This window comes from Theobroma cacao, chromosome 5 (genome assembly GCF_053813885.1).
Source record: "Theobroma cacao isolate CCN51 chromosome 5, ASM5381388v1, whole genome shotgun sequence".
NCBI classification, from domain to species: domain Eukaryota; kingdom Viridiplantae; phylum Streptophyta; class Magnoliopsida; order Malvales; family Malvaceae; genus Theobroma; species Theobroma cacao.
Window position 1 is genome coordinate 39,466,139 of NC_142643.1, and position 11,282 is coordinate 39,477,420.

At 34.6% G+C, this 11,282-nt stretch overlaps 2 protein-coding genes across 2 annotated transcripts; one reads left to right on the top strand and one right to left on the bottom strand.

Moving 5' to 3' along the window:
• Positions 1-660: 660 nt before the first annotated feature.
• ENH1 (rubredoxin family protein) lies at positions 661-4,365 on the bottom strand. Its single transcript, XM_018122320.2, has 6 exons — positions 4,126-4,365; positions 3,806-4,024; positions 3,523-3,689; positions 1,511-1,592; positions 1,301-1,369; positions 661-975 (listed from the first exon to the last, which is right to left on the bottom strand). Exons 1-6 carry the CDS (start codon positions 4,246-4,248, stop codon positions 805-807), a joined length of 831 nt encoding a protein of 276 aa, XP_017977809.1. The 5' UTR covers positions 4,249-4,365; the 3' UTR covers positions 661-804.
• A 2,207-nt stretch (positions 4,366-6,572) lies between these two features.
• On the top strand, positions 6,573-10,128 carry RPN12A (regulatory particle non-ATPase 12A). Its single transcript, XM_007029430.3, has 6 exons — positions 6,573-6,777; positions 7,133-7,211; positions 7,658-7,760; positions 8,884-9,147; positions 9,511-9,622; positions 9,711-10,128. Exons 1-6 carry the CDS (start codon positions 6,673-6,675, stop codon positions 9,849-9,851), a joined length of 804 nt encoding a protein of 267 aa, XP_007029492.1. The 5' UTR covers positions 6,573-6,672; the 3' UTR covers positions 9,852-10,128.
• The last annotated feature ends 1,154 nt before the right edge of the window (positions 10,129-11,282 follow it).

Below are 11,282 nucleotides of genomic sequence, written 5' to 3' on the forward strand. Positions count from 1 at the left end.
CTTTCTGATATTTTATAGGACTATTTCAGTTGACTGATTTAAGGTATGCACGTTCTATTAAGAATCAATCAACGGAATTTCCCGTTTTAATCTCACGCTCTTCCATGTTAGTTTTGCTTTTAGTACTAATTAGAAAGCTGTAACAGGATCAAAAATTATACATGGAGCCAAAAGGAATGGGAAGCAGTGTTGAAGGATCAAGGGCCCTAAAGGAATATGCTCCATGAAATGCTATCTTCCCAGAAGGGGAGCTGAAACCCAGGGTTGAAAGACCGGATCACTGATGATTTTGAATGGGATTTTCCTCTTTGGATTGAACAAGAAAGGTTTCAATTTGAGATTGACAAGGACAAAACATCACTACATATATGTATCCAATTTATCCTGTTCTTAGTTGATTTATGTGTTTCCTAAGTCATGGGAGTGATCCTCTCCCAATTATGAATTAAGAATTTGAGAGAGGATCACCCCTATGGCAAACCACTTTACATGCATTTTGCAGATAATAACCTTGTTCCTGGACATCCTTATATCCTTTTCTTCTGCTTAGGGCTGTTCAGATTGATCACTACTTACGAGGCAATAGCTACTTAGAAAACCGATGCAACAAAATGATTTAACTTAAAATATGCAGGCTGCAAAAGAAGAAGAAAATAGACATGTGAAAATTGCAATGGTCAGTGTATTGTTTTTAATGAAGCAGCTTTAGGCAGATTTCACTTATCAACTCCTTACATTTGATATTGAAACCAAATATGAGTCACAAACCCATGCTTGTACCACCAGTTCTGTGAATACAGGATTTCATTGAAGGCCATAAACAAGTAAAGCTCCAACAGCTCCAACACCAGCTATCAGCCCAATAATGACACCAATTGGGGGTAACCCTCCACCAATAGCTTTGCCAGTATTCACATCATATTTTGCAAATCTCTTCTTTGGTGCTCGACATTGAGGGCATGCATAAGTATCAGGCTGCAGCAAATTAAAGAAGTCAAAATTTAAAAATCTCTTATTCACAAAATGGATCATGAGAGGATGATTAATCTCCTAGAGCAGTTTTAGGCACAATATACATTACCCAATTCTTTGGACATTAATATATGTGGATGATATGAGCTGAAAAGCATCCATAACCCATTGCTTATATAATTGGTTTCATCAAGTGCAATGGTTTCATCAAATACTTTGGACATAAACATACAAGGCATGATTGAAAGATTGCTTATTGCATATGAATTCAGATAACTTAACCAGATAAGATGTTTAATTATTGCCGAGAAACTGGATAGAGACTTGCCTGCTCATCAAAAGGTTTCTGTGCAGTGTATATGTATCCACAATCAAGACAAATATGACTAGCTCTTGCCTGCAAAATCCTGTATACCATTAGTTTTTGCCTATGCAAAGTGATCTCATTCAATACACATGCAATTGCATCTGAGCATGTATTTCTTTATCAAAAAGTGAAGTAGAATCTTAGTTGGCCAAAGGCCAAAGTTATGTTTACCTTTTGAGCCTCAGTCAATTTCCTTCCAAAGCGAGGTGGTGCTGGTCGCTTTGTTAATCGTTTAACATCTACTTCTGCACCTCTGCATCAAATGGATGGGAGAGCTATCAGATACAGATCAGAAGAAAGTGAATTGGCTGAATTTTTTTTTTTCATACTTTCATGCTAGTAAAGAAAAATAGTAAACACATTAAGAAAAGGAGTTTGATTATTGATAAATTAATGTGAAAATGGGACCTTGAACTAAATGGCAACTGCATTAACTCATATTAACTGATGCATGATACTTTTCCATTTCAAATTCACTCCCCTCTTGATCTTTCCTCATTTTATAGTTAGTCTATAAAATTTTTAAGCAGAAAAGACCAAGGGTAGCACACTGGAGCTTCTGTCAGAAGATGACATAAATTTCAAAAGATAAATATGAGAAGATGCTGAAAAACACCTACATTTTTTCTTGCTGGCCTTAACAAAAAGATCTATGTTTTTCTACATCATATCTGCAAAACTTTTTAGTTTTATTTATTTTTTTATAGTACATCTTTGAAATGAGATAGTATTTTGTATCTCAAAACATAGCAGAAGCAACAATGATCAAAAAACAGATAGAAGAAGTTGCAGACTTGCAGCTTAATTTAGTGAAACCATAACCTCATTCACAGGGGTAGCACATGCAGTTTGGCATGTAAGCATAACTAGATAGATTTGTATATATAATTATGCACATACATTTTACTAAAATATTTACAGTTCAAAAATACATAGAACAGAAACAGAGGCTAAGCGGCTTTCAAATGGTACACTTATGGAAGAGAACATTAAGCAAAATAGTGAATCTTTGATGCTAATTCTTAATGCATGCTTGACAAGCATCATAATAGAATATGTTATGAAAACTATTGCATTGCAATAGATCCATAGTTCTCGAATTGTTTTAAAATAATTTAGGGTGTTCTATTAACTTTTTGATAGAACAGCAGAAACATCATGTTCACTGCCTAAACTTGTTATGTTACACTGTTAACATAAATTTATTACTTTTAATGTTCTGCAACAGTTTGGGCAATACAAGCTGTTTATAAAACATATTTTCAAAGGGTGGATGGCCATAGTAGAGTCATGGAGGATCACTACATACAAATTTAAGTATGCAATATTTATATAATGTTCATCTGAGGCAGTCATGAAATCCACCAAAAAGACATCAGTGCTATCAAGCTGAAGCCATTGCCAATGCTAACGCTAATACATTATATCTTGTGTTCCAGTAACTAGATACAACCAGATGGCATGTTTGTTGGCAAATCGTTACTGAAGTTCTTCTTTTATAATAAAATAATGTTTGAAATATAAGGGTCAAACTTCAAAAATAAGCACAGGTTACTGATAAGCCAAAATGTAATGAAAATGAGCAATGAGACATGTCTATCTGGAAAGGAGAAACACGTTCTATCACTCTAACATGAAGAAGGAAAAAAGCACAAAACTTCAAATTTGTTTCCTTTGATAGGCAAATGACTGGTCATTGTTTATCTTCTAGTTGCCAAACATTCATATTCTTCAAGGAAAAACAATGACAGAGCAGGTTTAGCAGTAATATTGCCACTGTGGAAAGGAAAGAAGAAACAGAAGAAAAGGTTGTTTGTCTTAGCCCTTTGACAAGCTCCCCTCTTTTTCTTGATTATTAAGGAATTAATTGAATGGTCCAAAACTCAAAGTGCCACAATAAGCTAATTCTCCAGCTATGTTCCTCCAGTTGGCATTTGAAATAACTGGTTCGGAAGGGGGAGCACTCTAAACTCCTTGTCTACAAATATGAGCTTTTGTTTTTGGTCCTTTAACCCACAAGAAAGAAGAAATCTTGCAGTTTGCTTGCTACACCATGAATTTATAGAGAGGATCAACAACTTTTTTTCCTCCACTATACTAATCATCAAAATTTTGCAACTAATACAATAAAAAGAAAGTGAAAAATAAAAGCAAGGAAATTAGATTTAGATCAGAAGGCAAACCTGTTAACAACAAAATAGACAGAATCTGGCTTTGCTTGGACGGCAGTTTTAGTGAATCCAAGCTTATCCGCAGGCCAAAGTTCATCTCCAAAGAAACTACTGGTGTAAAGTACCTGGTCCCCTGCCTTAAGCCCTGCTTTTGCTGCATTCCCACCCCCATCTACAGCCTATAACAATTCCATTTCAAAAATTACCGTGAATCAATATCTATCAGCAAAGTGAATTGACAAATAAATCTCCGATACATTCTCACATCGATGATAGAAGGAGAATCGAAACTTACAGTGATAACTACACCACCTCCTTGTTTTTGACCCAATGTCAGGCCAAGGGGCTTGTCAACCTCAACCTCTATAGTTCTTGAAGCACCAGCAGTTCTTGCAGTGATCTCAAGCCCTCTTCTTGCATGACTGGAACTGAAGCTGCTCTTTCTCTCAGCTAGGAAGAAGCCTGAGACACCCTTTTTGGCCTCTAGAAGAGACAGGCCTTGCCATGCGGTTTTCTATACATGCATGAACGAAAAGAGAGGGGTTTCTGTTAATTGGGGTCTTGAAATGAAAGCATTTTGAGAGGATCTGATTCTGACACGTATTTCATTCATACCTGAGAAGTATAAGGCGTGAATGCCTTGGGAGATGGGGTTGGGTTAGCTTTGATGGAGTTGTTCCTGCTGGTGAGGGCTGCAGAGCAAGAAGAAGAGGCACCTGCAACCACAGCTGATGACATGGTTGAACTTGGTATAAGAACAAGTGGCAGGGAAAGAAAGAGTGTGAAATAAAAGGGAAGGAGTTCATAGGTTTCAGTCCGTCACGGTTGAGTTGAGTGAGGTGGCGTGGCTTCCTCGGGGTTGTTCAAGTTGTGTGGATAGGAATGCATGACCAGATAACCTTTTAGTGGCAGTAGAAGCCAGGTACACGTTGAGAGGCACACGCCCCCGCCAGGCTACTGCCTGGCTGCCTCAATTCCACAAATTAATCAGCTACGTTGTTTTCTTTTTATCTTTTTTCCTTAAAGAAGTATGTTAATTTGTGTGGGTCAAGACCAGACTCCAAGGTTCTTTGATCTTCTTTTCTATAAAAAGAGGTTTCAGAAATCTCTCTTGAAGAGATTCAACGCTATACACTAACAACAAAAACTAACAAAAACTTCAATAATCTAATAACTATTCACAATCGAATATGGATACATGGTGAATCCAGATTGGATAGTGTTACTTATCGTAACGGACAAGTGTTCCTTCTGTTTTTGTCTTTAGGCTTAAGGCCCACTCATTCTAGATCCAAGAGGGCCATCACAGACCTGGCAGCTCAATGCCTAAACACCCATCTGGTTTTACAAATGAGGAACAGAATGCATGGAAGGTTCTTCCATGATGACCTGCCATGGGGGACGCTCCCAGTACAAAAGGGAGGAACACGAGATATAAGGAACCTCTCTCTCATTCTCTTCTTTCTTTACACTCCAGACTCACTTGACATTCAAATAGGGATTCATCCAAGATCCTCCGATACTTTTTTTGTTTCATAAATTTTTCATCTAATTTTATACAATCAATTATCCGCTCGCTTCATCCTCAACACTTTCAGCTCCGACGAAAGGAGGTTCACAATCACACTCTAATCATACAGTTACTTAGAAAGGCAACCACTTTAATACTTTAGACCAAGTCATCAATTTGGTATATACTGCTATACTGTGAATGATCACTTCATAGCAATATGCAACACACTTTTACAAACCAGTTGGTGCCTACTTCAACCTTGAAGATATAATGCACCCAATGTTTATGGACACTAGATGTTGCTAAGCAACGCACATGGGCATGTCCCTTTTCCAATTTTAACATTCTTGACTACATTTTTTCCAGCCTTTAATATGATTAAACCAACATCACCATGCAATGTTAGAAGGGGTTTTGCCATGGACACCAGACTCACATTATTGTAATAAGCTCTTTAATCTACTTTCTTACTTCTAGATATATTATTATTTCTCAAAGGTAAATGTTCATTGTGTTTTGGCTTAATATATATTGTTCAATTTTATTATCCTACTTTGGTTCGGTTCAATCTTATCCTCACTTTTATTGAGTGGTTATCATTTTATTATTTGTGTCTTTATTATTTTGATATCAAAATAATAATATATTATATTGTATAAATATTTTAAAATTAAAAATAAAATATTTATTAATAAAAAATAATTTAATCAACCCAAATCGGGTCAAGTTGAGCTAAAACTTGAAAATATATATTCAAATTTGATCCAAATCGAATATAGCTTATGAATTTAATCGAGTAACTCGACCCTTTAACACATTTTAGTTATGACCTAAATGAACTTTTTTGTTCTTTTTTTTAACATTCTTCGATGAAAATTTATCAAAGTTTAAGAAGCACTTCTTGAGCAAAACAAAATTCTGATTCTTTATTCCTAGTGGACCATTATCAATTTATCATATTAGAGGTTTGCAAGGGTTCAAATTATTTGCTCAGCTCTATGGGTTTGGCTTGATTCGAATCAGTCTCGATCTGAAAATTTTAAATTATTTTATTAATAAAAGATATATTTATTTAAGTATAATTTTAAAATATATTTAAAATATTAATATATTAATATAAAAAATTTTATTTTTTTATTAATAAAATGTTATCAAGAGTCATTTTGATAAACGGAAAATTCAATATTAAATAGTAATTTAAGTGTTGAATAATCGGTACTATATAGTAAATTTGGGTATAAAAAGAATTTGGTATTTTATTAAAAATTGAAAATTGAATAAAAGTTAATTTATTAGATTTTTTATGTGAAAAATAGACATAATTTATATAGATTTTACATTTGATAAAAATTTAAAAATAATAAAATAAATGGTTTTAAGTATCTTAGAGTAATGCAGTTAAATAATAAAATTGTCAACATATTTTCATTTTAATAATTTATCAAATTACTCCTAAACTACTTTATTTTTTTAAGAAAAAAAACATATTTGGTAATAATCAATTAAGAGCTTATTCCTTTTATACGTGTGTGTATAACATATATATAGAGAAAGAGAGCTGTAGGCTGTAAGTAGAAGTAGAAAAATTAGAAAGAGAATTTCCATTGTTTCGGCAACACGAAAGCTTGGGGAAGAAAGAGAAAAGAGAAATGGATCCACAGTTAACCGAAGTGTCGCAGCTATTCGAGCGATTCAAAGCGGCATTTATCAGAAATGATTACGATTCCTGCGCCAATCTCCTTTCTCAACTTAAGGTATTTTAACTTGTTCAGAACCTAATATCTCTGTTGGTTTTTTTAGAAAAATTATAGGTTTTCCTCTTTCTTTCCTTTCGAAAAGATCGAGCCTGTGTTGTAAATCTTCAGTTTCTTTGGAGGTTTGATTATTTTAGGGTTTAGGAATTTAGGGTTTTACGTTGGATGTTTCAATTGTGAATTAGCTATCTTTGAGCTTGAAAATGGGATCGATGAAAGTGATTGCGTTGCAACTAGAGGAAGTAAATAAAAAAACATTGTTTCTTTGGTTTTTTGCTTGGTAGTATTTTTCGTTAATTCGTAAAAGTTTTGACATTGAAGTGCTGCTCAGAGTGATTTGGGTTTTTTATTGCAGGTGTTGCTGACAAAGTTTAGGAGCCTTCCTCCGTTGTTCGAAAATACACCTAACGCGATTAATGAATTGCTGTTAGCAAGTAATTCTTTTGACTAACTGAATGGGTTTTTTTTTTTTTTTTTAATTTTGTATGTTGGTTCATCTTTAATTGAAGCACTAGCTTTCACATATTTCAAAGGATGCTATATATATCATAACTTGTTAGTGGAAGCTTCATGCACAAAAACTAAATGTAACATGGTTTTACAAAAAGGGCACTGGAGAACTTTGTGAGTGCTGATGACTAGCATGAAACCTTTACTAAATCTCAGATATGATGTGGAACATGCAAGTTTATTTGTTTATTTTATGGGAGCGTTAAGCCTCCTTTTTGGAGTATAGATGTGGAAAGTAAAGTTTCTTTCAGCTGCTACATGAAAGTGGTTTTAACGAATTTGAGTAGGCATGAGAATTTAAGTCTCTACTTGTTTGAAGATTATAAATTTATCAATTGTTTACTCCTTTCTTTTTCCCTGACATTTTCAGGGGAAATTTATGAGCATGCTGTTGTCCTTAGTGTGAAGATTGAGGATCAAGATGCCTTTGAAAGGGATTTCTTCCAGTTGAAGCCCTATTATACTGATGCTGGGTTAGTTGCTTGCCTTTCAGAGCTATGATGAAAGTTTAGCTCCCTATTTTGGGAATTTTGTCTTGTCACCTTAGTGTAGCTATTGTCCTGTATGTATAATTTTCTATTTATGCTTAGTTTTCTTCTTCTTGTTGTTGATGTAATTTCCTCCCCTTTCTCTCTAGGTGTGTAGGATAGATGAATATATAAGAGATTACATTCTCTAAAGCCCTGCATAACGATTTATAAAAGATGGATAACAATTTGTCTCAGTAGAAACATCGAGTTAGAAGGTTTAATAATTCAAAAGGACTTGTAGGTCTAAATTGTGGGATGATGTTGATGACAAAAAATATTGGAAAATTATTTTCCATATGTATGTTCAATGCTTTTTGAGTGAAATTTATCATAATGGCCTAAAAGTGTATATATTATCAAAGATATTGCTAATGGCTGGCATCTTCTTTAATAGAAATAAGAATCTGTAGATTAAAATGTTAATGTTAAGGTAGTATCTCTGGATCAGATCTACATTGACTACCATGAGCATGGCCATTTTGGTGGTCAATGAATCTGCTTGGCAAAAGCTGCCAAGTGTCATGAAGAATAATAGTGTAACTTATCCTCTATTTTCTGAACTCGTCTGCGTGACCCTGATTAAGTTTGCTGTCCTCTTGCCAAATTCTATGCTTCCAACTCTTGCACATTTATTAAAGTATGGGGAAACATATGTAAAAGATGTCTTTCTACACTTCAGATCATCTAGGATGTGCTGTAGAGGAATTCCATTTTGTTCCCACTCCTAAACATTTCTTGGTTGTTATATTTCCTTCTTTTGTTTTATCTTGTGCCACTTCTCTATATAATTAGTTATATCTCCTTTTTTCAGTTTTGTAAGAATTTTAATGGTTGAAGAAATTAAATAGGTTGTTGTATGATTATGTTGGTACATTAGATTTGTTAAACTTGTCCCATTTAGACAAATTTTCTGTATTTATATATTATATAATCAAGGTATTAAGTACACTTCCACTTCTTACAATGTGCGTTCTCGTATGTGCTTATTACTTTTTTATCTCGAAGACTCTATCCTTTAGTTTATGGAAGTGATGCTAATTATTATGCTTTTCTTTTGATTGAGCAGTAGCCGCCTTCCACCATCCCCTCAAGAGTACCCAATTTTAGGTCTTAATCTCTTGAGACTTCTTGTCCAGAATAGGATTGCTGAGTTCCATACTGAACTTGAACTGCTTTCAGCCACTGCTTTAGAAAATCCTTGCATCAAGCATGCTGTGGAGCTGGAGCAATCGTTTATGGAAGGGGCTTACAACCGTGTGTTGAGTGCCAGACAGACTGCACCACATGAAACTTATGTTTATTTCATGGATCTCTTGGCAAAAACAGTGAGGTAAGCAAATATCTTTGATGTATGGTGATAGTTTTGGGGGACAAGAAAGTTGAAACATGACAAAGGGGGACAAGAAAATTGAAACGTGACAAAACTTTATTTAAATTTTGGTTGTATTCACAATTCTTTTTTCTTTTTTTTGAATAGTGGTTGTATCCACAATTATTTTGAACCTAAGTTCATTTAACGACTTTATAACATCAGTGCTGATGGTACTGCCTGTTTTGACCACCTGAGAGTTTCTTGCTGGTGGCACTTCCATGTTCATATGCTGCTTTTAAGTAATAGAGTCTTCTCTACATTTTCTTCTTGTGCATTGCTTAATACTTGTTAGAATAACTATTCATAATTTGTCATTTTCAGAGATGAAATAGCTGGATGCAGTGAGAAGGCATATGATTATCTTTCAATTGATGATGCCCGACAGATGTTGCTGTTCTCATTTGATCAAGAACTTTTGGAATACATCAAAGAGGTAAGCATTTGTGTAAAGAGTAATTAAAAAAATATTGTCAAAGGCTTTGGCATACAAGCTTAGTTGGACGTGTCCCCTTAAATTGCAGGAGCATCCTGAGTGGGAAGTGAAGAATGGATTTGTCTTTCTCCAGAAGGCCAAAGAATCTGCGCCATGCAAGGAGATTCCATCCCTGCAACTGATCAACCAGACTCTTAGTTATGCAAGGGAGTTGGAGCGGATTGTCTAGGGAAGTTGCTGTAATGATTGCTTTCCCTCCTGCTTATGGCACTCATATCACTTGACATTAGTTCTGTGATTGTGGATTTTACTTTCTACATCCATTATGAAACTTAAAGTTGTTGAGATTTCCTTTTTCAAATTCTTTACATTAGTGGCACCAAATTGCTAGGATTACACCAGGGAATGGACCTCCCCTTTTGTTTTCCTTTCTGGCAGGTTGTTTTGTGTAAACTTTTTAATCATCTTGTGATTTAAAGAGCAGTCTGATGATTGATATGTTAAAATGAATCAAGCCTAGGGAAGAAATAATGAATCAGTCAATTTCAATAGGTGAAGAGGGAAAACACAGTGGCCATTAGATGTCAGTGATCAGTCAGTATATGGAAATTCTAATCATGTGCTTAACGTGTGTGTGTGCATTTGATAATGATATATGTGTTTTGCAAAGCACTTGATGGCGATTGATCCTTTGGTATTGGAGTCAAGCATAATGTAATGGACATTAGTGTCCATGACTTACGTGATTATGTTTTTGAAAAGGTTTGGTGGTTAACTATTATCTAAGTGGGAGCAGTTTATTGAAAGGTGACCCACTCCCAATGGGTGTAATTATGAATTATTATCAGTATTGAAAGGGAGTGTGAAGATTTGAGTAATCTATTGTAATTTGGAAAAAAGAGGGGCATGGTTAAGTGATTGTTGGGTTTGATCATGAGATGTTATTGTTCCTCCTCAGATAATTGGTTATTAGCTTCTTGATAATGAGTACTAAGAATAGCAATTCCACAGATTGACACAATCTTCTTCTTCTTCTCTGTCGAAAACATTGTCCAATGGCCTTATCCCTCTCTAAGGTATGAAACAATGAAAACATTAGCAAACTATATATTAGTAACACCTAGGCTAGGCTAGGCTAGGATCTTATCAATCATGATTTGTGAAGCTATGGGTTGTATCATTAAGCTTGCGTGTACGTTGCAATACATTTGGTAGCAAGTGGAGGAGGATATACCATTGCACCCCAAAAAAGAAAAACAATATGTGGCAGTCTAGAGTAGAGCGAAGTATTTGGATTTGAAGACAAATTAGAATAATTTAACAAGTAAAGCAAAAAAAATTCTCAAGGCTAATTTTAGACAAATCAATGAAAAAGTCTCAACTATATGGAAAGTGAGAAAGATGTGCTAGGCCTTGTAGGGATGTAAAGGGTACTGAAAAATTAACAAAGGAACACCACCCTACACAGGAGTGTAAATGCGTGTAAGTCCCAACTTTGTCCCTAATTCAGTGCTTACCTTTTATCACTATATTAATATCAGAGAAGTCAAGTTTTTTGATGTTTTAAGTTGCAAGTTTATTGAACGTAAACACAATTTAAATGTTATGTTAAATTTTGTTAATAATATATTTTTTTAAGAAAATGGTCAAAATATAATTC